General features: G+C 58.3%; 4 protein-coding genes across 4 annotated transcripts; 1 reads left to right on the top strand and 3 right to left on the bottom strand.

The window, feature by feature from the left end:
* Positions 1-945: 945 nt before the first annotated feature.
* On the bottom strand, positions 946-13,011 carry LOC125345296 (negative elongation factor B). Its single transcript, XM_048337515.1, has 13 exons — positions 12,727-13,011; positions 12,442-12,605; positions 11,919-12,018; positions 11,246-11,476; positions 9,848-10,033; positions 8,868-8,980; positions 8,607-8,709; positions 5,939-6,034; positions 5,406-5,548; positions 5,206-5,312; positions 2,019-2,160; positions 1,666-1,774; positions 946-1,528 (listed from the first exon to the last, which is right to left on the bottom strand). The coding sequence occupies exons 1-13, from the start codon at positions 12,826-12,828 to the stop codon at positions 1,382-1,384; spliced, it is 1,743 nt and encodes a 580-aa protein (XP_048193472.1). The 5' UTR covers positions 12,829-13,011; the 3' UTR covers positions 946-1,381.
* Positions 13,012-15,795: 2,784 nt separating this feature from the next.
* Positions 15,796-17,615, bottom strand: LOC125345289 (protein STPG3-like). Its single transcript, XM_048337510.1, has 6 exons — positions 17,509-17,615; positions 17,212-17,420; positions 16,985-17,119; positions 16,813-16,901; positions 16,267-16,552; positions 15,796-15,929 (listed from the first exon to the last, which is right to left on the bottom strand). Exons 1-6 carry the CDS (start codon positions 17,613-17,615, stop codon positions 15,796-15,798), a joined length of 960 nt encoding a protein of 319 aa, XP_048193467.1.
* Positions 17,616-20,220: 2,605 nt separating this feature from the next.
* Positions 20,221-24,580, top strand: LOC125345306 (protein FAM166A-like). The gene is made up of 7 exons (XM_048337535.1): positions 20,221-20,938; positions 22,627-22,841; positions 22,924-23,186; positions 23,270-23,396; positions 23,708-23,802; positions 24,031-24,148; positions 24,450-24,580. The coding sequence occupies exons 1-7, from the start codon at positions 20,763-20,765 to the stop codon at positions 24,539-24,541; spliced, it is 1,086 nt and encodes a 361-aa protein (XP_048193492.1). The 5' UTR covers positions 20,221-20,762; the 3' UTR covers positions 24,542-24,580.
* Positions 24,531-26,975, bottom strand: LOC125345302 (tubulin beta-4B chain). Its single transcript, XM_048337528.1, has 4 exons — positions 26,856-26,975; positions 26,428-26,536; positions 26,233-26,343; positions 24,531-25,737 (listed from the first exon to the last, which is right to left on the bottom strand). Exons 1-4 carry the CDS (start codon positions 26,910-26,912, stop codon positions 24,677-24,679), a joined length of 1,338 nt encoding a protein of 445 aa, XP_048193485.1. The 5' UTR covers positions 26,913-26,975; the 3' UTR covers positions 24,531-24,676.
* Between the last annotated feature and the right edge of the window lie 139 nt (positions 26,976-27,114).

The following is a 27,114-nucleotide window of genomic DNA, read 5'->3' as shown; positions in this document are numbered from 1 at the left end:
GGATGGCAAAAAAAAAAAAAAAAAGCAAAACACTTGGGCTAAGATTTCTCGGAAGACAGGCTTGAAGGCCTGAGAGCCTGCATAGCCACCTGCAGGCAGGAAGTTCCCCGAACCTGCCCTGCTGCTGATGGCTACCAGGCACGGTGAGGACACAAGCCACACACACAGAGACCACTCAAACCCACCTGTCCCCAACAGCAGATTCTCAGGGATGCCCTGCTCAGCCCTGGCCTAAGCCAAGTGGCCTCTCCCTAAACTGCTTGGGATGGCTGGACCACTGCCTGGCTGTGGAGTCTCCTTTGCTCCAAATAACTAAGGCCTGGCCCTGCACGGGTCCCCAGCCCCTCCTGGGGCCTGCTGAAGGAAAGGCTGCGCCTTGGTCTGTCTGAGGGGCACCAAGCACCCTATGAGGCCCGGAGGAGCTTCCTTCCCATCCTGGACAGCAGACTACATCACCCAGTGACCTAGTGGGGTGGCTGGGTGAGGCCAGGCAGTCCAAAGCTGTGGCTCACGGAAGCAGCAGCACAGGGGGAGGGAGAGGGGGAAATGAGGGAGGAGGTAACAAGGAGAACAAGAAATGTGCTGGGAATATGGCCTAGTGGCAAGAGTGCTTGCCTCCTACACATGAAGCTCTCGGTTCGATTCCCCAGCACCACATATATGGAAAATGGCCAGAAGGGGCGCTGTGGCTCAGGTGGCAGAGTGCTAGCCTTGAGCGGGAAGAAGCCAGGGACGGTGCTCAGGCCCTGAGTCCAAGCCCAGGACTGGCCAAGAAAAAAAAAAATGCTCACCGCCTTGCCTATGAATCTGTAAGCCCTCTGTATCACACCTTGACAATAAAGAAACAGCAGCAGCACTCACTCCAGGCCTGCACTGCGTCTACCCAGAGCGGCCCAGCCTTAGAACAAGCACACACACAAGCACACAACTCGCCACAGATGTATCAAAAGGTCTTTTATTTACATGAGACGAAACAAACCTCTGGGTGCCCCTGCTGTCCCCGACAAGGTTCACAAGCCGAGCAGGCAGGTGAGGCAGGTGCTGCGGGGAGGGGCTGCGCTGGAAACACCCGAGGCCTCCTCTCCTGCAGACTGGCCTCCTGGCCCCGCACACCTCCTGCCCCCAACCCTTGCCGCACGTCAGGTTACTTGGCCCCTGCCCAACCCCTTAGCTTCTTCCTAACTTCACTCATCGCCCATCTCTGCCAGTGCCCTGAAAACCTGCAGTGCGAGCTTTCCACTAAGAGCGCACGGCTGGGGTCTCGCCCCCCACCCATGGGGTCCGCCAAGGACCGACTCCAGCAGGCCAAGCAGACGAAGGAGCGCTCTGCCCACCCCCGCCCCGGCTCACACACCGGGGCCTCCCCCCAGAAGGGGCCCGCTCAGAGGGCGGCCGTGGCGGGCACGCTCGGGAGGGGCAGCTCCAGGGCCGGCGTCTCGGTGGCCTGGGCAGGGCTGGGCTTCTGATGGTCCAGCTGCTCCAGCTTCTCGCCGAGCTGGGAGTAGAGCTCCTTCACAGCCTCCCCACTCTGTGGGCAAACCAGGAACGAGTGGCCCCTGAGTGCCCAGGCAGAGGGCACTCCCACAGGGGCAAGGCCAGACGCGAGGCAAGCGTCAACTCCACATCTGCAGAGAGCTGCATGTTCGGGGGGCAGCGAGGACCTACCTGGCCTGTGGGCTCCAGGGCCTTCTGCAAGGCCTCCATCTTGGCTGGGGCCACCCTGGGGTGCAGGTGGAGGAGGAGACGCAGCACATGCCGATGCACATTCTCCTTCCTGAAAGGCCAGCCGGCGTGGGGGGGGGGGAGGGGCTCTAAGGCCCTGTCCCGCCACCCTTCCCAAGACCCTTCTGCTGTCACACTGACAGAGCACAGCTGGCCGCTCACACCTCCCTGTTGGCGGAGGGGAGGCCCCGTACCCACTAGACCCATCTAGTCCCTCGTCACAGCTCAGGGCCCCAGTCACCTGCCAGGCTGCCATGCACAAGAACCAGGAGGCCATGAGCAGCTGCACGGCCTACCTGGGAGAGGCAGTCAGGAAGAAGCCATCAAAGAGGCTGCTGCAGAAATCTTCCAGGGCAAACTCATCGGCCAGTAGCACCAGGCTTCCCGTGAGCAGGTGGAGGAAGATGTCGCTGAAGGCCAGGTCACCGAATGTCTCCACTGCAAACACAGCAGGGTGGTGCGGCTTGGTACCGCTTCCACACCCTGCTGCTCCTCGGGGACCTCAGAAAGGTCTGCATTATCCTCAGGTGAGAAGTTTCCCCAGTCCGGTGTGGGGACTAGGGCTGTGGCCCCTAGCAGGGAAACAGGCCACAGTTGGGGCATGGGGACAGAAAGGTAAGAAGGGCCCTGCCGAATGCTGTGCCCGTCGGCCTGGGGGTCAGGGTAGAGGTCTGATCTGAACTGGCCTCTGCAGAGAGAAAACCTACAGACCAAGAGTTCAGAGAAACACAGGAAAGCAGAGCAGCTCAGGGAGGGCTCTCCCAGCCCTGGAGCAGACGGCTCCCGGGAAGAGAGCTAAGAAAACCTCCAAACTCCTTTTCTGACACTGAACCAGACAGGCAAGGAACTGCATGAAAGCTGTGTTCACAACCAGTGGCAGGCACAAAAGGCACAGGCCCTTCTGGGAGCAAATCACACACTGATGTGTTAGACACAAGGATGGACCTCCGGAGCCGGTCTGGGCCCGAGAGCGGACGAGCGCAGAGGGCAGAGGTGACTTCAGGCTTTGCTAACTTTACTTTTTTTTTGGGGGGGGAGGGGGAGCAGTCCTAACGTGTTCACTTGTTCAGCTTCTGTGCCAGTGCTACGGCCTGGGGCCATGCACTCTCACTTGGCTTTTTCCACTCATGGATGGCACGTTCCCACTGAACCATGCATCTAATTCCACCCTTTTGGGTTTTTTTTTTTTGGTGCGGGTCCTGGGGCTTGACTGCAGGGCCTAGGCGCTGTCCCTGAGCTAAATTTTTACCACAATGCTAGCACTCTTACCACTTGAGCCACAGCTCCATTTCAGCTTTTTGCTGGCTAATTGGAATCAGGAGTCTCACGGACTTTGCTGCCTGTGCTGGTTTCAAAGCGTGGTGCTCAGATCTCAGTCTCTTCAGTAGAATTACAGGCGTGAGCCACGGGCACCCAGCTTTGGCCAGTTTCTTCCACAGTGACTCACACGGAACCTTCCGAGACAGCACACCAGGCCTGGGCTGACACACACACAGCCGTCCCGGGAGCTGGCAACCCCTTCGCCACACTATGCTCAACTTCTCAACTTGCTCAAAATTCTACTCCATACAATTCTACAACACACATGCTCATTTTTTTGTTTTCTGGTGGAGGTACTGGGAACAGAACCTAGGACCTCATGTGATCAGACCCCAGCCCTGCACACAAGAACTTTCTGAAAAGGACCCAAACACCACACCTCAGACACAAGAGCAGGGCGCTCTTGGGACACCGCACATCCCTTAAGCCTTGTCTGAGGAAGGACAAGCCACACAGCCTGTTTCTGACCCCACACCAGAGGAGACACAGACATGGCGGTACTGACATTCAGAGAGGACTCAGCAAACCAGAGCTGTTTACAACCCTTCCTGGAATTCTCAGAAAAAACACTTAGCCCCCACGGTCAGTAACTTGAAGACCCCAGAATGTCTGATGTCCAGAGGCTGGAAAGGGCACAAAACAGATTCTCCCAGGTCTGCAGGAATCAGCCCAGCAACACCTGATCTAAGCCACCAAGGCTCACCCCAGCAGCAACTTCATATCCACAAAAGTAGACATCTTCTTCCACCAAGAAAAGGGGAGACACCAGTGACTGACAAACACACCCTGCTGCAGAGACCTCAAAACCTGACGGGGCTTGAGTCAGCAGATGAACAGGGACCGTCACCACACAGACACAGGATGCCAGAGGCCACCTGTCACCACAAACAGGAGATGCAGAGGTCACCCTCCCAACAGGACCTGAAGCTCTACCTGTTTTGTCTATTGTGATGCTAGTGGGCAGCTCAGAGCTTTACATTCCTAGGCAAGTGCTCTACTAATTCACATTCCCAGTCCCTAGGTTTATTCAACTCTAGAAACCCCTTCCTCTTCATTCTGCCATGACAAACCTGCTCCCTCATGATCCTAGGGGAAAATGGGCCTGTTGCTGCCTGACGTGGGTTCCTCAGTGGTCTGTGGGCCTGTCACTGCCTGGGGCAGTTTCCTCAGTGGTCTGTGGGCCTGTCACTCGCTGCCTGGGGTGGGCTCCTCAGTGGTCTGCGGGCCTGCCACTCGCTGCCTGGGGCGGGCTCCTCAGTGGTCTGTGGGCCTGCCACTCGCTGCCTGGGGCGGGCTCCTCAGTGGTCTGTGGGCCTGCCACTCGCTGCCTGGGGCGGGCTCCTCAGTGGTCTGTGGACCTGTCACTGCCTGACGTGGGTTCCTCAGTGGTCTGTGGGCCTGCCACTCGCTGCCTGGGGCGGGCTCCTCAGTGGTCTGTGGACCTGTCAACTGCCTGATGTGGGTTCCTCAGTGGTCTGTGGGCCTGCCACTCGCTGCCTGGGGCGGGTTCCGCAGTGGTCTGTGGGTCTGTCACTCGCTGCCTGGGGCGGGTTCCTCAGTGGTCTGTGGGCCTGCCACTCGCTGCCTGGGGCGGATTCCTCAGTGGTCTGTGGGCCTGCCACTCGCTGCCTGGGGCGGATTCCTCAGTGGTCTGTGGGTCTGTCACTCGCTGCCTGGGGCAGGGTCCTGAGCTTATACACCTACACCCCTCTTTTGGGAAAGCAGCTTTTGTAGCAACACAGTTCGGTGATTCAGAACTGAACCCTGAGGGCTGGGGATATAGCCTAGTGGCAAGAGTGCCTGCCTCGGATACACGAGGCCCTAGGTTCGATTCCCCAGCACCACATATACAGAAAACGGCCAGAAGCGGCGCTGTGGCTCAAGTGGCAGAGTGCTAGCCTTGAGCGGGAAGAAGCCAGGGACAGTGCTCAGGCCCTGAGTCCAAGGCCCAGGACTGGCCAAAAAAAAAAAAAAAAAAAGTACAGAACTGAACCCTTCCTACCTGCCCACTCATAAAGAGTACACAAAGACAGAGAAGTGAAAAACAAGCAAAGGAAGGGAAGGTGAGAGCAGACACAGTGGCCAGTAGCCCTAGGATCCAGGAGCCTTCTGTGATGCCAAATGCTATCCGCTGTGGCAGGTGACTCTGCTGTCAGAACTCACCGAGCCCGGGAAGCAGGCGTAGGAGCGCATTCTTGTTCCGCTGCTTGGTGATGTGGAGGACGTAGTACAGCCCTACTTCACAGGCCATCCGCTGCTCCTGCAGAAACCTGTGCTCAAGGCCACCAGAGCCCTGGGGTCAGCTGCTTCCAGCAGCACCCTGCTTCCTCCCTACCCCCATCCCAACAGCTGCCAAGTCCTACTTGGTGAAACTTTCGGGAAGTGTGTTGGGGTACGTGACGGGGGCTTTCTCCTCAGTTGGCAGCTTCTGGTCCACATTGAAGGTATAGTCATCCACCACAAAGGACATGAGCATGGGCAGGAACTGTGTGATGAGCTCAGCTTCCTGAGAGGGAGGTGGGGACTTGAGCCTGGCAGGCCCACACCCACATGCCCTGCCTCATGTGGGTACCACCCCACTTACACCATGGACGCCCCCCCCAATGCCTTCCTCAGGTTCAACTCTCCTTCTTGCTAGTTCCCTAGATCCTCCTCACCTCCCAAGACCCCTGCCCAATGTTCTGTTCTTGAAGGCCCAACCTGGCATGTTCATAGCTGTTCACACACAGTCCCTCTGGGCCCATCTCCATAGAGTAACCAGTATCAAGGGCCAGTCTGCCCAAACATGCCTGATAGGTGTTCTGCCAGAAAGAAGACTCCAGGAGGCACTTTGGGACCAGAGAGACTAAGTTGTCATTCCCCACAAAAACAGCAAAGCAGGAACTGGCCCCCATACCATCTTGGGCTCCTTGAAGACTTGGCTGTCAATCAAGTCCCATGCTCCTTGTCCTAGCGCGAGCAGTCTGAGTAGCAGAAGGAGGTCAGGGCTGTCCTGCAGGAAAAGAGACGTCTCAGTGAAGCTCACTAGGGTTGTATCATCTCTGGCCTGGTGACAGGCAGTTGGTGTCTGCTGTCTGTGGCCAGGAATCCAGTACCCCATCACAGGTATCCATGTGCACCAGGACCCCAGTCACAGGTATCCATGTGCACCAGGACCCCATCACAGGTATCCATGTGCACCAGGACCCCAGTCACAGGTATCCATGGACCCCAGGACCCCATCACAGGTATCCTTGGACCCCAGGACCCCATCACAGGTATCCTTGGACCCCAGGACCCCAGTCACAGGTATCCATGGACCCCAGGATCCCAGTCACAGGTATCCATGGACCCCAGGACCCCATCACAGGTATCCATGTGCACCAGGACCCCAGTCACAGGTATCCATGGACCCCAGGACCCCATCCCAGGTTCCATGGACCCCAGGACCCCATCCCAGGTTCCACGGACCCCAGTCACAGGTATCCATGTGCACCAGGACCCCATCACAGGTTCCATGGACCCCAGTCACAGGTATCCATGTGCACCAGGACCCCATCACAGGTATCCATGGACCCCAGGACCCCATCACAGGTATCCATGTGCACCAGGACCCCAGTCACAGGTATCCTTGGACCCCAGGACCCCATCACAGGTTCCATGGACCCCAGGACCCCATCACAGGTTCCATGGACCCCAGGACCCCATCACAGGTATCCATGTGCACCAGGACCCCAGTCACAGGTATCCATGGACCCCAGGACCCCGATCACATGTATCCGTGGACCCCAGGACCCCAGTCACAGGTATCCATGGACCCCAGGACCCCGATCACATGTATCCGTGGACCCCAGGACCCCGATCACATGTATCCATGGACCCCAGGACCCCATCACAGGTATCCATGGACCCCAGTCACAGGTATCCATGTGCACCAGGACCCCATCACAGGTATCCATGGACCCCAGGACCCCATCACAGGTATCCTTGGACCCCAGGACCCCATCACAGGTATCCAGTCACAGGTATCCATGGACCCCAGGACCCCATCACAGGTATCCATGTGCACCAGGACCCCATCACAGGTATCCATGTGCACCAGGACCCCAGTCACAGGTATCCATGGACCCCAAGACCCCAGTCACAGGTATCCATGTGCACCAGGACCCCAGTCACAGGTATCCATGGACCCTAGGACCCCATCACAGGTTCCATGGACCCCAGGACCCCATCACAGGTATCCATGGACCCCAGGACCCCATCACAGGTATCCTTGGACCCCAGGACCCCATCACAGGTATCCATGTGCACCAGGACCCCATCACAGGTATCCATGGACCCCAAGACCCCAGTCACAGGTATCCACGGACCCTAGGACCCCATCACAGGTATCCATGGACCCCAGGATCCCAGTCACAGGTATCCATGGACCCCAGGACCCCATCACAGGTATCCATGTGCAGCAGGACCCCAGTCACAGGTATCCATGGACCCCAAGACCCCAGTCACAGGTATCCATGTGCACCAGGACCCCAGTCACAGGTATCCATGTGCACCAGGACCCCAGTCACAGGTATCCATGGACCCCAAGACCCCAGTCACAGGTATCCATGTGCACCAGGACCCCATCACAGGTATCCATGGACCCCAGGATCCCAGTCACAGGTATCCATGGACCCCAGGACCCCATCACAGGTATCCATGTGCAGCAGGACCCCAGTCACAGGTATCCATGGACCCCAAGACCCCAGTCACAGGTATCCATGTGCACCAGGACCCCAGTCACAGGTATCCATGGACCCCAGGACCCCATCACAGGTTCCATGGACCCCAGGACCCCATCACAGGTATCCATGGACCCCAGGACCCCAGTCACAGGTATCCATGGACCCCAGGACCCCATCCCAGGTTCCACGGACCCCAGTCACAGGTATCCATGTGCACCAGGACCCCATCACAGGTATCCATGGACCCCATCACAGGTATCCATGGACCCCAGGATCCCAGTCACAGGTATCCATGGACCCCAGGACCCCGATCACAGGTATCCATGGACCCCAGGACCCCATCACAGGTATCCATGTGCACCAGGACCCCAGTCACAGGTATCCATGGACCCCAGGACCCCATCCCAGGTTCCACGGACCCCAGTCACAGGTATCCATGTGCACCAGGACCCCATCACAGGTATCCATGGACCCCAGGACCCCAGTCACAGGTATCCATGGACCCCAGGACCCCATCACAGGTATCCATGGACCCCATCACAGGTATCCATGTGCACCAGGACCCCAGTCACAGGTATCCATGGACCCCAGGACCCCATCACAGGTATCCATGGACCCCATCACAGGTATCCATGTGCACCAGGACCCCATCACAGGTATCCATGGACCCCAGGACCCCATCACAGGTATCCTTGGACCCCAGGACCCCATCACAGGTATCCATGTGCACCAGGACCCCATCACAGGTATCCATGGACCCCAAGACCCTGATCATGGGTATCCACTGACAACACCAACAGGAAAACCCAATTTCACTGGTCGGAAGTATGCACAGCCACTGGCCACATCTGCACTTACCCTGGGCAGTGTCTCCTGGCTAACCAACTCCTGCAGGTGCCGAACAGTGCTCAGTGATAGTGTGTTGATGGCAAAGGGGTCACACAGGATCATGGACAAGTCCCTGGAAGGAAGTAGGGTTAGCCAGAGTGGCTGGGTTGTCCCGTCCCTCCTCCACCACATGGGATGGGCAGGCCATCCTGTCCCTGGTCAGCCACATGGGGCCTAGCCTGCTCAAGGGGCAGCCAGACCTGCACCTCCTCCTATTTATTCCATCCTCACCCCAAGACCTGCTCCTGACCCTTCTTCACACCATCCAAAAATCCCTGGAGCTCCCGCGCTCTCTTGCTGTCCACAAACCGCTCTCGGATGCAGGCGTCCAGGCACCAGGTGAACTGCAAGGAGAAGGCAGTCAGGCCACCTGGCCCTCTAGAGGCAAGTCTCTGAGGTAGCCTCCGTCCTTATCCGCCCCTCAAGCTCAGCTGCTGCCCAAGAGACTAGGAGAAACACAGAGCCAAGTACAAAGACAAAAACACAGGCCAAGGCCCTACCCAGGTCAGCCTGGGCCCCCGGAGGGCTGCTGGAGAGGGCAAAGATGCAAGTACCAGGGAGCCATTCCACCAGGGGGGCTGAAAACACAAAGCTCCTGTGGGAGGGGCCAAAGCTATCACTGTCTTCCAACCGATGTAACATGTGTCAAAGGAAAATAAACCTGGTACCCACCACAGTCACACAGGGAGCAGAGTGCAGACAGAAAGCACCATTAGGCCTTCCTAGGGCACATTTGTTTTCTCTAAAAAGCAGACTCCCTCGTGGGTGCTGGGTGGAGTGACAATGCAGTGCTGAGCAAGGAGGCACTCCAAGCAAGACTCAGCTCCCAGAAAGTCCATGGAAAGTCCAGAAGTCCAGAAAGTCCAGGAAGTCATGCCAATGTCGGGGAGAGAGGGCAAGGCAAAAAGCACACTCCCAGGGCACCCAGAGCTACTCAGTGATGGCTCCGGGTGGAGAGGAGGTAGCTAGGCTAGGCCAGGCCAGCTGCAGGGCCTGTACCTATGGGAGTGAAAGAGGGGCTGCGGCACTGGCAGAGGAGGCAGCAGGACAGCCCTGTCTCTCGCTCGGCCTCCTGGAGGACTCCCGTTCCCTGAGGTCTCGTACAGCCAGCACATCGCTGCCAGCTACACAAGACTGGGCAGGGTGAGTAACCCAGCCATTCCTGGACCACGACACCCAGGAGGAAGTGTGGGGCAGGTGGGCAGCACTACCTTGTGGCAAGGGTCCACAGAGCAGATATCGCCCACGTCGAGGTCATGCAGGGACATGAGCAGCTCAGCCCGCAGAGTGCAGTAGTGCACGTTCCTGGTTCGAAGGAACAGCGTGCGCAGGAACTGCAGCACCATGTCGTACAACTTCACGTTCTTCCCGACCATCTGTGTCAGCTTCTGCACCACCTGATAAGACAGACCGGCACTCAACCCGGGGGCCAGCCCAAACCCCACAGCAAGAGCCACACAGCCATCGCTCACACTGCCGTCTTCCCCACTGTTTTTGGTGAGGGTCTGGCACCCTGACAGATGATAGCAGTCCGGTGAATCCAGGCCCGTGTTCTCCTGGCCTGTAACCCGCTATGGCCTTAAGCACTTACCTGCCATGTTAGAAGTTAGGTGAAGGGCTGGGGATATGGCCTAGTGGCAAGAGTGCCTGCCTCATATACATGAGGCCCTGGGTTCGATTCCCCAGCACCACATATACAGAAACTGGCCAGAAGTGGCACTGTGGCTCAAGTGGCAGAGTGCTAACCTTGAGCAAAAAGAAGCCAGGGACAGTGCTCAGGCCCTGAGTCCAAGCCCCAGGACTGGCCAAAAAAAAAAAAAAGAAGTTAGGTGAACAGGCCTACAGGACCGGCCACAGGCACCCAGGACCTTAAAGCCCAGGTCAAGGCCTGCATGGCCACACGGAGCCACTGGGCCTCAGCTCCAGACCCGTTAGCCATCCCTGTCCCACCACCAGTATCTGGCATCAAAAAGAAAAGACAAGGCTGGAAATGTGGCCTAGTGGTAGAGTGCTCGCCTAGCATGCATGAAGCCCTGGGTTCGATTCCCCAGCACCACATATATAGAAAAAGCCAGAAATGGTGCTGTGGCTCAAGTGGCAGAGTGCTAGCCTTGAGCAAAAAGAAGCCAGGGACAGTGCTCAGGCTCTGAGTTCAAGCCCAGGATTGGCCAAAAGAAAAAAAAAGGAACTGAACCCAGAGGACCACCACCGTCCAAAGAGACATGTGACAGGCCCCCCGCAGGGACACACACCCCCTCCAGAACACCAGTATCATGTGAGCGGGGACACAATCCCCCATACAATCAGGGCCTTCAGGCAGTCTAAAGTGACAAACGGCCACAAGCAGAGTGTTCATGGGCATAGTTGAACCAGGTGGATGGGGGCAGTGCCTACTTCAAGGAGTTCTACTGGGAGGGAGCTGCTTTTCCACGTCCTTGTGCCCTCCAGTGCTCCTAACCAACCAGCCTTCTTTCCAGTCACACGGAAGAACCCAGACTTTAGGAACAGATTCAACAACACATCTGCTCTCAGGGAGTGGACTGGTGTCACTGCTCTTACCACTCACTACAGGGGCCCTCCTTGCCCTTCATGAGCCAGGCCTCCCTCACCTCACCCTGGCGCCTTGTCTTGGGAGAGGGGCTGAAGAAGTTGTGCAGGACAGAAAGCTCCGTGCTGAAGAGTGCACTCTCCTTCTCCAAGATGTACTGCTTCAGCAGCGGGGAGACCTCGTCACCAAAAAGTGCCTGATTATCCTGCCAGATCTGCCGCTTCACCTCCACAGCACATGCTCGGTAGAGCTCCTTGTCTGCCATCACCAGCTTCAGCTTCTTCTCAGGCACCTACAGGACACATGCCACACTCTCTGGCAAGTGGTCCCCGTGCTTCCAAGGCTCCCTCCAGGCAAGCCAAGCCGCCTTAGCTACACACAGAGAAGGCCTCCACCCAGAACCCAGCCCCACCCAACAGGTACACTCCACCAGCTTCCTGAGCCCCAGTAGGAAGAAGCAAGATAGGCTGAATACCCAGAGCTCTTTCCCAGAAAGGGCCCCCCCATACCAACTCAAGACTCAGTTTCCACATGGTTTGCCTGGGGGAAGCCTGTGGTACAGAGGGCACCGCAGAGTAACACTTGAGCAAGCTCACCAAACCTCCCAGCACTAAGCAGCTGCCTAAACCAAGTGCATGGTCTGATTTCTACCAACCAAGGGCATGCTTGCCATACAGCATCTGACAGGCATCATGGCCTTCCCGGCGAGGGCTGGCCCTACAGTGCTCACTCACCTTGGGCAGGTGTTTCATGACACACATAACCACTGGCTGCAAGGATGGCATCTTGACCAGAGAAAAGCTCTTCTCTAAAAGATCCTCCAGCTTCTTGTACCTGGGAAGACATTCAGGTCTCAGCATGCAGAATACATGCAAACACAGCTACCAAGCAACTGCCAGCTCCCTCTACAAGGAAAACTGTGCAGCCAAAGGGACCACAGATGCTGCCCAGACAGTTCCAAGGCTCATAGGTGGCTGTAGCCAGACACCAGTGGTTCAGGCCTGTAAATCTAGTCACGAAGGAGACCAAGATCTGGAAGATCGGTACATAGCCAGCTCACACAGAAAACCCCAGACTCCGTGTCCAAAATAACCAGCCAAAGGCAGGGCTGGAGGGGTGTTCTGAGTGGTAGAGCATCAGCCTAGCAAGTGCAAGGCCCTGAATTCCAACTTCAGTACCGTCAAAACGAAAATAAATAAGTGGTGCATAGCTGCCCCCCTCCCCGCCCCCGAAGATGGCTTGCTGAGGGAAACCTACCTTTCATCGGCCTTCCCTTCCGAAGCGATGGCTGACACTCGCTCCAGGAGTTTGTCCCGGAGCTCATCAAACACCGACTGGTGGAACTCGAGGCGCGGCGTCCCGTGCAGGTCCAGGAAGGGCAGGGCCGACTGCAGGGAGGGTAGGAGGACGCCATTCTCCGTCTGAGGAGGCAGGGGGTCAGCACGAGTGGGTTTTGCAGGCAGAAGCCTGGGCCACCGCAATCAAGTCGGCCAGGCACCCAGATGCCCGAGGGCAAAGGCCGGGGCGCGGGCGCCCGCCCACCTGGAACTGCTCGATGGCCTTCAGAGGCTCCGTGCAGTTGGTCAGGGTTTCTTTCAGGTCCTCGCCGTTGGCCACGCCCAGGTCCTGCAGCCCCGCGAACATGGCCGACGCCCCGGCCGCCGGCCTCCCGGGCGTCCCATCGCCCCCACGCTCCCCCGGCGCCCCCGCGGCCGCCGCAGGCGCCCCCGAACTCCGCTCCCCCGGGCCTCGGGGGCCGCTCGAGCCCCGCTCCCCCGCGGCCTCCAGCTCTGCCACGTCGCGCTCCCGAGCGGCCCGAGCTCCTCACGGGCCCGGCCCGCCCACTTCCGTTCCGCACCACTCCGGTCTGCGCGCCAAGCTGCCCCCGGGAAACAGCGCCAGCTACGCGCGGAAGTTCCGAGGACGTCCGGGAGGGGGCGGGGCCTGAGGACGCTCGGGGAGGGGGCGGGGCCTGAGGACGCACGGGCGGGGCGGGGCGGGGCGGGGCGGGGCGGGGCGGGCCCGGCCCAGCCCCAGCAGGCCCGGCGTCGCCCGAGGCCGCGCCTACCTGGGCCCCAGCGGGAGAACTCGCCTGGGCCCCGAGCTCCACGCCCCGAAGGCAAGGCGGGCGGAGTTAGACGGGCCGGCGGACGCCCGGGGGAGACGCCAGTGGGCGGATCGCAGGCAGACGCGGCGGCCAGTCAGGCCCGCTCCTCCGCGGAGACTCGCAGCCCAGGTCCCGCCTCTCCCGACCTCGCTTCCTCGCCGGCACCCGGGACTAGCGGGGGACGCCTCCGGGCCCCGGGCGCGCTGCGGGCACACCGGCGGGGCCCCCCAGGTTCCACAGGGCCCCTCCCGGCGCTGCGGGCAGCTCGCCCCGGCCCTGGCGCCCCCGCTGCTCCTGCGGGCGGACTCCTGGGCCCCGAATGCAGCCCTCTCGAGCCCCCCGTGCCTCCTCCTCCAGTTCTTCCCCTCCCTTCCACCAGCCCTGTGCCCTCCCCAGGCTTTGCCACACCAAACACCCGCCGTCTTTCCCATGGGCCTTTGTTGCTGAGCTTTGCTGTTAGAAATCCCCCTCTCTCTTTTTTTTTTCTGTCTAATGTCGGTCCTGGGGCTTGAACTCAGGTCTGGGCTCTGTCTCTGAGCTTGTATGCTCAAGGTTAGCGGCCTAGCACTCGGCCACAGCTCCACCTCCAGCTTTTTGATGGTTAGAAAGGAGATCAGAGTCTCTCAGAATTCTCTGCCGGGGCTCACTTGAGATCCTAAGATTTCAGCCTCCTGCTGTGAGGATTCCCTTCTTGTTGCCTAGCAAACTCTTGCTCATCCTTAAAAGTCTGCTGTCAGCTGGTGCTGGTGGCGTACACCTGCCATCCTAGCTACTCAACAGGCTGAGATCTGAGGATTGGGATTCGAAGCTCAGCCACGGACTCTGTCCTCCTAGGTCCCTTCCTGTGCTGAGTCACAGCACACCACACCACGCTACAGCAGTTCTGCTGCAGTCAGAGACCACCGACAGTATCATGTGCCCAGCCAACCTCCTCCTAGCATCCCAGGTCTTCAAGTATCTCAACCCCATTTGCTTCCTGAGCCCGGGACCAGCTCATGGGGCCTCACCTCAAGACTTGTAGCCACTCTGCATCTCATTCTTCCACCCCCAGCCATCCTTTATGTGTGTCTGTCCTTCCCTTCTGACAAGGTGGTCTTTGCCAGCTCCAGTCTACCAGGCTCCTGGTATTGAAGTCTGAACGTTGTAGCCCAAGCACCGATGGCCTGGAGACCCCGTTAAGGCTATGAGGCTGAGATATGACTACCTCACTTCTGGTCCCACTATTTTCTCTAAGGAATACCCTATACCACTTGCATAATAGGAAAACATAATGAAGCTGGGCACGAGTGTCTCATGCCAGTTATTCCAGCTACTCAGGAGGCTGAGATCTGAGGATCACGGTTTGACACCAGCCTAGGCAGGAAAGTCCACGAGACTTTTATCTCCAATTAACCACCAGAAAACTGGAAGTGGTGCTATAGCTCAAAGCGGTAGAGTGCTCACCTCAAGAAGAGCTCAGGGACAGTGCCCAGACCCAGAGCTCAAGCCCTTGAACTGGCAGGAAATAGATCAATAGAATAAAGTTCCTCTGTCACTGCCTTCTCCAGGAAGACTTCCCTCCTGAAGCCAGGGCTACCGCCATGGCTCTTCCTGCTGCTCCTGCTGGCTGATCTGGGTAGCACAAGATGCAGCGGCAATATCCCCAGGTGGCTGCCGTCCAGCCTTCAGCTGGTGAAGTCAGAGGGCACAGGCAGAAAGCACTCATTTTCAGACCGGAGTTTCCACTCTGCAAAAGGGGTGGTGCTGGCACAGGGCAGCAGCTGGAGCAGAGCCTTTGCAAAGCTGAGCTCTGCTCCCTGCCTAGATGTGGGAGGAAGAAGCTGCAGGGGAACAGGAGCAACTGACATCACTAGCTGTAGATGAGTCTGAGGAGGAGGTCAGGCCGGGGCCAGAGGGACCAACAGATAATCTGCTGTTCCAGCTAATGAGTGGAGGCCTGGAAACGTCATTGGCTGTGGTTTGGCCTGCACAGCCTTGGGCCAGGGTTCTCAGGGCAACAATGGCCAAACCCAGCTGGATTATCAAGGCCCTGGGCCTTCCTAGTGACCGTCAGGAGACGCCTACCTCAGATGTCAGTTTAGGGAGTCTGACGTCTAAGTAGGGGCATCCCACAGGGCCCTTCCCCTTCCTGTCCCACAACTGGAGGCTCAGGATCAGCTCTAGGTTTCCACCCAACCACGCTAGAGAAGAGAGCATGCAGGGATGGGGCAGGGAAGTCTAGGACTTAGATACGCAGCAGGCCACATCCTGAGGACAGCGCACCAGGTGGGAGATGGGCAGTCAGGCACACCACAGAATTCAGAAGAACCAACTGCATCTCGGTGTGGCAGGAAGGTGGGCAGATGGGTGCTCTGAGCTTGTTTCTCCTTGTCCACAACCCATAAAAGGGTCCACAGGCTGGGAGGGTCAGAAAGCCAGGCTAGCGGGTGCCAAGTTCCAGAGGAAGAACTTCCAGAGGAAGTTCCGGGGAAGCCAGCATTGTACTCTCATCCATGCCAGCGAGCCTAGAGTGTACAGAAGGGACCTGTGTCATGGCGCTTGGGTCTGCGCACACCCTGGATGACCACTCCTGGAGCAGAGGGGAAGCGGGAGTTGTGGCAGTCCTCCACATAGTAGGTACCAGGGCCAGGAGTTCGGGCTGCAGAGAGAAAGGGCTAGGATACCCCCAGGCACGGGCCCCAGCCCAGCAGGCCCCAGGCCTGCCCCTTCCCACCTGGCTCAGGCCCGCCTGCCCTCCTCCCCCAGGAACCCCAGGCCTACCCTCCTCCTCCCCCAGACCTGCCCTCCTCCCCCAGGAACCCCAGGCCTGCCCTCCTCCCCCAGAAACCCCAGGCCTGCCCCTTCCCACCTGGCTCAGGCCCGCCTGCCCTCCTCCCCCAGGAACCCCAGGCCTGCCCTCCTCCCCCAAGAACCCCAGCCCTGCCCCTTCCCACCTGGCTCAGGCCCGCCTGCCCTCCTCCCCCAGGCCTCCTTACAGGAGAGGATCCAGGAAGTACTTCCCAGTGAGCGGCTCATGGAGAAGGCTGGAGAGCGCCGGCTCTGCAGGCCGAATCCAGGCAGGATGTTGTAGGTGTTGGGGCTGGGGCGCTTCTCCCCAGGGGGCTGTGGAGGATCCTGGAGTGGGGGATGGGCACGGGAACGCCTGGCCCGGGTCCACCCGGAATGGGAGTGGCCCTGAGGGGCCTTGGAGGCAGAGACTCCAAAGCTGAAGGCCGGGAAGGCGGGCCAGCTGATGGGCATGTACTGGGCAGGCGATGGCCACTGTGAGGAAGCAGGGGAAGGGGCGCTGTATTACTCTACCCGCCAGTGCCAGCACGCCCCATCCCAAGACACCAGGCCTGGGTGTTCTCCCCCCCCCCCCCCCCCCCCCGTCCTCAGATCTGACCACCCAGCCCCTCCCACTCACCCCAACCCCTACCTACCCTCTGCTAACCCTTTGCTCCCCGACCCTGGCTCTGGGGTCCCCTCCCTTGCCCCCCTCCCGTCTGGTCCCCACAGGACTGCATGTGCAGGCCCCCTACCTTTTGCTCTCTATTGAAGTCGGCCTTCTGAGTGAAAGGGCTTTCGCTCTGGAGCCAGGAGGTCTGCCATGCCCTGCGGCCACCGCCCTCTGTGGCCAGTGGGGAGGGTGTCAGGGGGAGTCCCCCACCCCCAGGAGGGGGCCGGCCCGGGGCCCAGGAAGGGGGCACCCACCTCGGCTGGGGTACTTGAGGCCGAAGGTGTAGCGAGGATGTGGGGAGGACTCGCGCACAGACGCATCGGGCACCTCGTACTTGGTGGGGCCGGGGACATCCAGGTCGGTCAGGATCGGGGGCCGCTGCTCCAGCACTGACACCGGGAGGCAAGTTGGGGGCCTGGGCTCCCCCTGGCAGGCTGCTCCCCACCCTGCCTCTCCCTAGGGTGGCCGGAGCCCAGCTCACGCAGCTCCTTCAGGGTCCCGGGGCAGATGCGCCAGCACTCCTCCGGGGGGCACACTTGGAGCTTGGGCAGGGTCTTGGTGCAGACGGGCTGGCACGCGGGGGGCGGCTGGGGCCGGGCTGGGGCCCTCCGGCCCCTCTTGGTCTTCAGAAGCCACATGGCAGACCCCTCTTCCTGCTCCCCGTCCCACCACAGCACCTCAGCCTCGGGCCTGCAAGAGGCGGCAGCCAAGGCTCACCCGGCCCTCTGGCAGCCGCGCCCAGACCGCCGCCCCCCTGCCTGCCCCCCTCTGGAATTACTCCGAGGGATGAGGGGGCCTCGGCCTCAAGGAGCCATGCTTCCAGTGTTTGCCGTCATTGATGTAAAAATTAGCCAGAAATTTCACAGTCTTCTGATCAAAATCCATCCTCCCTCTTGTTCTCTTTCTGAGGGTACTATGGGGCTCTGTGACCTCACTGCTGACTCGCACCCCACGCCCTCTGTTGCTGGGAGCTCCCGCGGGAAGGACCATTGTCCAGCCCAGAAGGGGTCACCCTGGTCAGCCTTGGCCAAGAGGATCCAGAACTTATGCAGGAATTCCTGGCCCAGCTTCCCATTCTCCCTCCCCAGCCTTCCTTTCCCTAACCCTCTGCCTTCTCCTACACTGCGGGTTCTGCTGGGGGCCGACGTGCATTCTAGCAGGTCTGAGGGAAGGTGTCAGGACCCCCACGAGCCTGTGCCAGGTCCTCTAGGATACCCAGGTGTGTGGGGAGCAGCAAAGAGGCTGGGGGAGAGGGGAGGAGGGGGAGGAGGAGCTTCCCAGCTCAGGTCTGGCTCCTGGGTGTGAGGTACAGGTATGGGCATGGGTATGAGGACCTGTCCTCTGCCTGGGTCACGGAGGCCAGGATGTGTTGCAGATAGACTGAACCATCTAGACACGGCACAAGGAATAATGTGCACAAGGAAACAAGAAACACACTGGGCACCAAGACCCTTGCAGTGGGATCTCTGTTGCAGGCTGGGCTGGTAACCCGGGCCCTGAACTTAGCCCCCTACTCCCAGGCAGGCCCTGGTCACAAGCACCTTATCCTCAGAGCCTCCACCTCGGCAGTGTCTTCCTCTCGGGGTCCCTCCCGCCCAGCTGGCTGGCACAGCGAGACCCTCTGGATGGGTGGACAGATGATGGACACGAGAAAACACATCTGACTTGGGTGAGTGGTCACAAGGCTGCCTCCCTTCCCCTGGTGTAACTTCCCCTGGTAGAAACTTGACTGGCGTGAAAGGCCCTGTGGCCATGTAGGTCATAGACAATGCTGTGGTGAGTGACACTGTACGCGCATCTCTGGCCCTGCATCAGAAAACTTCTTGAGTGTAGACCCGGGAGGTGGAAGCTTGAGCTGTTGGGACCTGATCTCTATTAGCCGATCCTGCTCCAAGTGTCCCAGCACTGCACATTAGTAATTGCCATTGCTAGCGTGTGTGTGTGTGTGTGTGTGTGTGTGTGTGTGTGTGTGTGTGTGTGCACGTGCGCTGGTCTTGGGACTAAAACTCAGCCTGAGCCCTGTCCCTGAGCTTTTGTGAAAGTTCAAGGCTGGTGCATTAAACACTTCAGCCACACCTCCACTTCCACCTTTTAGGTGATTAATTAGAGTCTCACAGACTTTCCTGCCCCAGGCTAGCTTCAAACTGCAATCCTGTTCTCAGCCTCTTGAGTAGCTAGATTTCAGGTTTGAGCCCCTGGTGCCCAGATTACCACTTTTTTTCTTTTTCTTTTTCTTTTTCTTTTTTTTTTCTCTTTGCCAGTCCTGGGCCTTGGACTCAGGGCCTGAGCACTGTCCCTGGCTTCTTTTTGCTCTGCCACTTGAGCCACAGCTCCACTTCTGGCCGTTTTCTGTATATGTGGTGCTGGGGAATTGAACCCAGGGCCTCATATATAGGAGGCAAGCACTCTTGCCACTAGGCCATATCCCCAACCCCCCTTACAGCATTTTTTTAAAGAAAAGATTCTTTTATAGTATTGTTTTTATGTATTTACTTTATTTTGATACAGGGTCTGGCTCTGTAGCCCAGGCTGGCCTCAAACTCCTGATCTTCCTGCCTCAGCCTCCCCAGTGAGGGGATTATAGGTGTGGTTTCTACTCCCAGACTGTTGGCAGAATTTGATCAGCACTTATTCAGGTTAGGCTGTACCTCTATGTGTTTATTGACTATAGATTTTTTTTCTTAAAATGTGTTAGCATTTTCACTTCAATATTGGGTGGTTAATTTCTCATACTTGGTTTTATGATAACGTTATATGTTGATATCATATCTATTTGCAACACTTGTTTTTCCAGTTTGTAGTTTGCCTTAGTATCAGTGTTTTGTGTATGTATGTGCACTGGTCCTGGGGTTTGAACTTTCAAGGCCTGGGCACTTTCCCTGAGGTTTTTTTGCTCAAAACTAGAGCTCTACCATTTGAGCCACAACTCCACTTTCAGCCTTTGTAGTGCTTAATTGAATGTAAGAGTGTCCCAGCCGGTCAGTGGTGGCTCACACTTGTACTCCTAGCTGCTCAGAAGGCTGAGATCTGAGAATCATGGGCAGGAGAGTCCATGAGCCTTTTTTTTTCCTTCCCCTTGGTCATGGGGCTTGAAGTCTGTGACTGGACTCTGTCCCTGAGCTCTTCAGCTCAAGTCTAGCGCTCTACCACTTGAGTCACAGCACCACTTCCACTGCCGGTTTTCTGGTGGTTAATTGGAGATAAGAGTCTCACAGACTTTCCTGCCTGGGTTGGCTTTGAACCTCAATCCTCAGATCTCAGCCTCCTGAGTAGTTAGGATCACAGGCATGAGTTTTTCTGAGACTCTTATCTCCAATTAACCACCAGGAAAAAACAAACAGAAAAAATGGTGTGACCCTGTGGCTCAAAGTGGTAGAGTGCTAGCCTTGAGCAAAAAGAAGAGCTCATGGACTGTGCCCAGGCCCTGAGTTTAAGCCCCACAACACACACACACACACACACACACACACACACACACACACACGTCTCACAGACTTTCCTGCTCAGGCTAGCTTCTAGCTTCTATTCTCAGATCTCAGCCTCCTGAGCAGCTAGGATTACAGGCATGAGCCCCTAGTGTTCAACTTCAGTATCGTTTTTGTTGCTATTGTATTGTGTTTACATAGTATGAACCTACTAATAGTTTCCTTGATAATGTCTTCATTTTTGTGGGGAGAAAGCTCCTCCTGAACAAAAAAGCAAAATTAGGAAACGATAACTTGCTCTTGTTGGCAAGTCCACCCAGCTCTCTGGCCAGGACCCCATACTCTGCACTGAAGAAGAGGGTGGACCCCCCAGACACTGCACTGACCTACCTCTGCAGGGGGGAAGGTGGGACGGAGTCTCACCCTGGGATGTGGGCAGATTCTCGGTTGGGTCCTGACCTCCAGGGATAGTGACACTGCCCGTCTGTGTTTTTGGAGCTCTGGAGTCGAGGCTTCCTTTCAGGCCCACCTACAGTGCCAGGACGCCTTCCTAGCCTCGCCCGTCTGGTCGTGGGCCACCTGCCTGTGAGATGGGAGCACTCACAGGATGGGACCAGGGGCCGGCCCACAATTCTGGCCCTTCACAATGGTTTCCAGGCAACGGGACTCCTCCAGGCAGGCAGCAGACACAGAAGGGGCTGAGTCGGCTAGGCCAGAGTCTTGGCAGATGACAGCTACTCAGAAGCATAACCTCTTCACACCAGAACCTCACTATATCCCCGGGTAAGAGGCAGAACCTGCAAGGAGGCTGGGGTGGAAAGGCAGGGTGGACAGCAGAAGTGGACTCTAACGTGGACTGGAAGGGCAAGGGCCGGTGCTAAAGGGACTGCAGGCAAGGGTCCCACCACCTAGTGCAGCTGGGATTGAGGTCCGAGGAGTGAAGAGCTCTACGACAAGAAAGTTCTGAGGAGAAGGCTGCAGAAGGGGTCCAGGCCACACCCCTCCCTACTGGATTCTACCAGACACAGGTGGCCAGCATGCCCATCAGCAGCAAAACAGGAGCAGCCACACGAACCGCTGGTAGAGACGGGTGAAGTAAATGCCCAGCTCTCCTCCACGGAGAATGACTTAGACTGCCTCACTAAGAACCCCCTCCAGTTAAAGCAAAATTAGTTTTAAAAAACCAAACCCAATACCTGGTGGGGGGGATATGACCCAGTGGTAGTGTTTGCCTGCCACACATGAGGTCCTGGGCTTGATAAATGACTAAAAAGATAAAAAATAAAACTGCTCTACAGAATGTAAATATGCAGGTGCCTAAGTAAAAAAAAAAAAAAAAAAAAAGGCACATATAATGGGGACAGCTGCCCACCCCATGCCTCCCTCTACTGTCACGAGGGGCCGACTCTCGGGTACTCTCAGCCTTGCTCAGCTTTCACACTACTGGGTCAGTGTGAGTCCTGTTTGCCATGTGTGCCAGTCCTGGGCTTGCACAGGGCCTGCATGCTGTCCCTGAGCTCTCTTCTTCAAGGCTGGCTCTCTACCCCTTGAGCTACAGCTCCACTTCTGGCTTTTTGGTGGTTAATTGGACATAATAGTCTCATAGACTTTCCTGCCCAGGCTGGCTTCAAACTGCGATCATCAGATCTCAGCCTCCTGGATGGGTGGGATTACAGGAATGAGCCACAGGCGCCCAGCGGGGGGGGTGGGGTGGAGTCTTGAGAACTGCTTTGCCAGTTCAGGCTGGCCTTAAACTGGTAAATCCTGGCAATTGTTATAAAGAAAATTCATGCTGGATGTAGATCAGTGGTACAGCACTTACTTGCCTAGCATACCTGAGGCCCTGGGTTTGTTCCACAGCACCACACACCAATATAACCAGGCATGTTAGTGCACATCTGTAGTTTAACCAGTTGGGAAGCAGGAGATGGCTCCTAAGAAGAAAATAAAACCATCTCTCCACGATTGCAGCCCCCCCACCCTGAGTGTGTTCTGTTTCCCCATGAAGTCAAAGTATCACTTCTCTTCCAAGCCTAGCCTCCCACCCACTCTCAGATTGTGGCGGTAGAGTTGGCCACTGGCCTTCTGGGTGGCAGAAGCCAAAGCCAAGGCCCGTACCGCACCTTCCTGCCCTGTGAGCTGAGCACCAGGCCTGGCCGGCCCCCTGCACCTGCTTCCACAGAGCTCTCCGCTGACCTCGTCCTTGAGTGAGGGGTAAAGGAAGGCTGGGTAGAGGGTGGAGGAACATCGGATGGAGAGGAAGGTGAAGCTCACCTCCAGGCACATTCTTAGCATTTAGTGTGTGCTACCCTGAGCCCCAAGAGCCTGGAAGGCAGGTGCTTCCACTGCCCCATGTCACAGGGGAGCGAGAGGTCTGATGTCCTGCCACAGTCCTGTGACAGGCTGGACAGGCATCTTGCTGGCCGACCTGGCCCAGCCCCGGGGGCTGCCCTTGCCCCTTTTCTCCACAGCTATGCCGGCTTCTACCCTCAACTGCGATACCAGGTGGGGAATACCTATGGCCGTACCACAGCACAGCTGCTCACAGACCCCAGTGTGCACAAGAGCCCCTGCTCCGTACTGTCACCCATGTCCAAGCCCAAGTTCATTGAGGACTTCAGCAAGCCCAAGGCCCCCTGGATCCCCTGTCGGGACCTGAATGAGCCCTACATCCCCCACCACTCTGGTAAAGGCCAGCCTCCCAGCCCTGCCCTCTCCTGGCCTCAGCCTTCTCTCCACTTGGCTCACTGAGTGCCCTGTCTGGACAGGTCCGAAGCCCTACAGGAACCTGGAGGCCCTGGGCCAGCTCCCAGCCCAGAAGGCAGAAACCCTGGGACAACCAGGGCTAGAGGACATAACCAAACAGGCTCCAATGCCTGCAGGCTCCATGCCCTCTCCTCCCTACCCACCATGCCCACCCGGCAGGAAAGGAGACTCCGGAGACCTAGGACACCCAGGCCTGAGGCTGGCATACGGGGAAGAGGGCTGGAAGAGTCCCATCCCTGTCCATGAGAGCCCAGGGCGGTACCAGGTAATGGGAGATGACATCGCCCTGGGCCTGGCCTTCCCAAGCCCCAGGCGGGAGCTGGGCGGTGACTCGCTCCTCCATTGCAGCTGTACCGCAGTGGGCGAGAAGAGTGTCCACCCTCACCCCCCCAGCAGGAGACACTAGATGTGGGAAGGTTCCAGCGGTTACCCCAGCTGGACCACTCCAACCTCATCCAGCGAAAGGCCATCTCAGGTAAGTGTTGGTACCCAGGCTATCCCCAAGGTTCAGGGACTGAAGAATGGAGAATGAGTATATTGCACTATCACCACTTGAGCCCCTCCCTGACCTGGAAAGGCTCCTAACCCTCCCCTGCCTCACAGGTGTTTCTTTTGAGTCCAGCCTCCCCCCAGGGGGTGGTGATCCCCTATTCCCATTGGGCTCTCCAAGAGGCAGTGAACAATTGGAAGCAAAAGTGGTTGGCAGGTTTCCCACACCAGGAAACAGCTATGCCCAGGGGAAGGCCAAGGAACCCAGCGCGGTACTAACACCAAACCCACCCCTAGGCTATGCTGGCTTCGTCCCCCGGTTTGCCTGGGTGATGGGGACAAATTATCGCGATGGAGTCACCCAGGCCATGGACGAGTTTGATAAGAATCAGGTAGAATACATCCCTCCCTGCCTGCTCCCAGGTGTGCAAGGCCAATCCCCTACTCCCTCTTGGAAGCTTCTCTCAAGGGGGCCACGAAAAGGGCTCTGCCCGGCTCAGGGCCTGTCCACAGGTCTGGGACCCATTTTGCTGGGGGGGTGGGGGGGAACTCCAATCTCCAGTCACCTTGTTTGGCATTCCCTGAGGGGAGGTGGCTTGTCATACCTGTCATCTCCCCAGTTCCTCTTCAGAAATCCAGTCTGCGCCCTGGGAGAGAGGCTACCCAGAAACCACTGGCCCAACACCACCGTCTACAGGAGCCAGGGCCTGATTCCCTTCTACATGGGCTTCATTCCCTGTGAGTACTGCCAGGGCTCCGTGGGCGTGGCCCAACAAGCCCAGTGGGGTGCTCATACTCCCCCCCCCCCCAGCTCTTCACTGGATTCTTACTATTTAGCTCCTCTGGTGCCACAAAGTCCAGGTCTGCCTTCTGGACAGATTAGGCACCTAGATAGGATACAGGCTCCAGGCCCGTGCCAGCTTCCCCTTTTCCCCAACCTCAGAAGCTATGTGCAGACTGCAGTGCACAGCTCAGGCTTTTATGTGCCTACCCCGGGATCATGGCAGAATGGCTCAGCTTACATCTTGTTCCCTGGCAGCCATGCAGGATAACTACGCACTGACATTTGGCAACAGCACCCGGAAGGCCTATCAGAAGGAACTGGAACGGCAAAGCCTCACCACACTATGAAAATGCTTTAATGGTGTCTGTACAACACATGATGTCAAGACAGAACAGCAAGAGTACAATGGACAGGGCTAGCAGACAGGCTGTGAGTGAATAAAGAGTTCACACTGCTCCCACGCATTAGCTGCTGATCCAGCTCTAGGCCACCTCCTCCTCTGCCTCCTCCTCAAACTCGCCCTCCTCCTCGGCCGTGGCGTCCTGGTACTGCTGGTACTCGGACACCAGGTCGTTCATGTTGCTCTCAGCCTCCGTGAACTCCATCTCGTCCATGCCCTCGCCGGTGTACCAGTGCAGAAAGGCCTTGCGCCGGAACATGGCCGTGAACTGCTCTGAGATGCGCTTGAACAGCTCCTGGATGGCCGTGCTGTTACCAATGAAGGTGGCCGACATTTTTAGCCCTCGAGGTGGAATGTCACAGACGGCCGTCTTCACGTTGTTGGGGATCCACTCAACAAAGTAGCTGCTGTTCTTGTTCTGGACGTTAAGCATCTGTTCGTCCACCTCCTTCATGGACATGCGGCCCCTGAACACAGCAGCCACTGTCAGGTACCGGCCATGACGGGGGTCACAGGCAGCCATCATGTTCTTGGCATCAAACATCTGCTGGGTGAGCTCTGGCACAGTCAGGGCCCGGTATTGCTGGCTGCCCCGGCTGGTCAGGGGGGCAAAACCAGGCATGAAGAAGTGCAGGCGGGGGAAGGGGACCATGTTCACGGCCAACTTCCGAAGGTCAGCATTGAGCTGGCCAGGGAATCGCAGACAGGTGGTAACCCCACTCATGGTAGCAGAGACCAAGTGATTCAGATCCCCATAAGTGGGTGTCGTCAGCTTTAGGGTTCTGAAGCAAATGTCATAGAGGGCTTCGTTATCAATGCAATAGGTCTCATCCGTGTTCTCTACAAGCTGGTGGACTGAGAGGGTGGCGTTGTAGGGCTCCACCACTGTGTCCGACACTTTGGGAGAGGGCACCACACTGAAGGTGTTCATGATCCTGTCTGGGTACTCCTCCCGGATCTTGCTGATGAGGAGGGTACCCATCCCAGACCCAGTCCCCCCACCCAGGGAGTGGGTCAGCTGGAAACCCTGGAGGCAATCACAGCTCTCCGCCTCCTTCCTCACAACATCCAGCACTGAGTCAACCAGCTCCGCGCCTTCCGTGTAGTGCCCCTTGGCCCAGTTATTCCCAGCACCACTCTGGCCTAGGAGAGAGGATATCTGGTCACTAGGCACATGGACGACAACAGACAGCCCGCGGCCCCCCCCCCCCCCCCGCGCGCAATAGCCATGCCAAAAGTTCCCAGGGAAACGAAGCAACACCCTGGAGTAGGGTTAAAAGAGCCCCCAAAGTGAGTCCACAGTAGCCAGCCTTATCTACGAAAAGGTAAATCAGGGATCAAAGCTAGGACAAACCCTCCCCCACGGCAGCCCCGCCAGTTTCCAAGGCCAGCAGGCCAGCTCCGCCTGCACAGTGCACTGCCAAGAGATTACATCTATCCGTTCCTTGCCCGGGGGAGACAGCTGGGCCTCACACCTAAAGCCTCTTTCGACCAGGAGATTGGGTGACTCAGAAAGCAGGAGAGGGCGTCTACCTACTTACTGGCTCCGGAGATTTTACGAGCGGTGACCTTGGGCAGCCCCTAGACCTTTGAGCCACCGGGAGCGGTAGGCCCCGCCCAGCCCCTGTCAGCACTTACCGAAAACGAAGTTGTCGGGCCTGAAGATCTGCCCAAAGGGCCCCGAGCGCACGGAGTCCATGGTGCCCGGCTCCAGGTCCACTAGCACGGCGCGGGGAACGTACTTGCCACCTGCAGAGGGCAGGAGAGTCAGCAAAGGGGCCGGCGGGAGGGGCCGGCGCGGGCGCGGCGGGAGGGGCCGACCCGGGGACTCACCGGTGGCCTCGTTGTAGTACACGTTAATGCGCTCCAGCTGGAGGTCGCTGTCCCCGTGGTACGTGCCGGTGGGGTCGATGCCATGCTCGTCGCTGATCACCTCCCAGAACTGTAAGGGGCGCGGGCGGCCCGGCGGGCGCGGGCTGAGTCACCGCGGCCGGTGCGCCGGGCGGCCCCGCCCCGGATGGGCGCGGCAGGCCTGCCTTCCCTCCCCCAGCCTGCCGGCTCGCGTCCCGGCGCCATGCTCCAGGGACCCCGCACCCGCCCGGGTCCGAGCCAGGCTCGCCCGCGGCGCTCCAGTCGCAATGCGGGGAGCCGGAGCGCCGGCGCCCGGCCAACGCCGCCATCTTCCCCAGCCGCCCGTCCCCCCGTCCCGGCCAACCCAACCGCGTCTCCGGGGCCCGGCCCGCGGCGTCCCGGCGGCCCACCTTGGCACCAATCTGGTTTCCGCACTGCCCGGCCTGCAAGTGCACGATCTCCCTCATGGCGTCAGCGGAGCAGGCTTCAGGAGCGACGGGGGCTGAGGAGCAGGCGCGTAGAGTGCTACAACCGACGCTCCGCCGGCGCTTATATACCGCCGAGGCCCGCCTCCGCAAGCCCCGGATTGGGCAGCCCACACCGCGCCTTGTTTGATTGGTCGATTCCCCATCAATCGAGCCTTCTAGGGACCGCCTTCCAACCCAATAT

The sequence above is a fragment of the Perognathus longimembris genome, unplaced genomic scaffold, assembly GCF_023159225.1.
Source record: "Perognathus longimembris pacificus isolate PPM17 unplaced genomic scaffold, ASM2315922v1 HiC_scaffold_5472, whole genome shotgun sequence".
Taxonomy (NCBI): domain Eukaryota; kingdom Metazoa; phylum Chordata; class Mammalia; order Rodentia; family Heteromyidae; genus Perognathus; species Perognathus longimembris.
The sequence above is the reverse complement of the archived record's forward strand: the minus strand, read 5'-3'. Positions and strand labels throughout refer to the sequence as shown.

What these genes read in the sequence shown, in the direction of transcription:
- LOC125345296 (XM_048337515.1), bottom strand. Translation starts at nt 12,828, where the DNA reads ATGTTCGCGGGGCTGCAGGACCTGGGCGTGGCCAACGGCGAGGACCTG. An exon ending in CTGTGGACCCTTGCCACAAG is followed by an intron (nt 8,981 to 9,847) that starts GTAGTGCTGCCC and finishes TTCTCCTTGCAG; the next exon opens with TTCACCTGGTGCCTGGACGC. An exon ending in CCCTGGAGCCCACAGGCCAG is followed by an intron (nt 1,529 to 1,665) that starts GTAGGTCCTCGC and finishes GTTTGCCCACAG; the next exon opens with AGTGGGGAGGCTGTGAAGGA.
- LOC125345289 (XM_048337510.1), bottom strand. Translation starts at nt 17,615, where the DNA reads ATGGATTTTGATCAGAAGACTGTGAAATTTCTGGCTAATTTTTACATC. An exon ending in AGGCCCCCTCATCCCTCGGA is followed by an intron (nt 17,421 to 17,508) that starts GTAATTCCAGAG and finishes CGCCTCTTGCAG; the next exon opens with GCCCGAGGCTGAGGTGCTGT. An exon ending in CCTCAAGTACCCCAGCCGAG is followed by an intron (nt 16,902 to 16,984) that starts GTGGGTGCCCCC and finishes CACTGGCCACAG; the next exon opens with AGGGCGGTGGCCGCAGGGCA.
- LOC125345306 (XM_048337535.1), top strand. Translation starts at nt 20,763, where the DNA reads ATGGGACCAGGGGCCGGCCCACAATTCTGGCCCTTCACAATGGTTTCC. An exon ending in ACGAGTTTGATAAGAATCAG is followed by an intron (nt 23,803 to 24,030) that starts GTAGAATACATC and finishes TCATCTCCCCAG; the next exon opens with TTCCTCTTCAGAAATCCAGT. An exon ending in CTACATGGGCTTCATTCCCT is followed by an intron (nt 24,149 to 24,449) that starts GTGAGTACTGCC and finishes GTTCCCTGGCAG; the next exon opens with CCATGCAGGATAACTACGCA.
- LOC125345302 (XM_048337528.1), bottom strand. Translation starts at nt 26,912, where the DNA reads ATGAGGGAGATCGTGCACTTGCAGGCCGGGCAGTGCGGAAACCAGATT. An exon ending in GAAACCAGATTGGTGCCAAG is followed by an intron (nt 26,537 to 26,855) that starts GTGGGCCGCCGG and finishes CGCCCCTTACAG; the next exon opens with TTCTGGGAGGTGATCAGCGA. An exon ending in GCCCGACAACTTCGTTTTCG is followed by an intron (nt 25,738 to 26,232) that starts GTAAGTGCTGAC and finishes CCTCTCTCCTAG; the next exon opens with GCCAGAGTGGTGCTGGGAAT.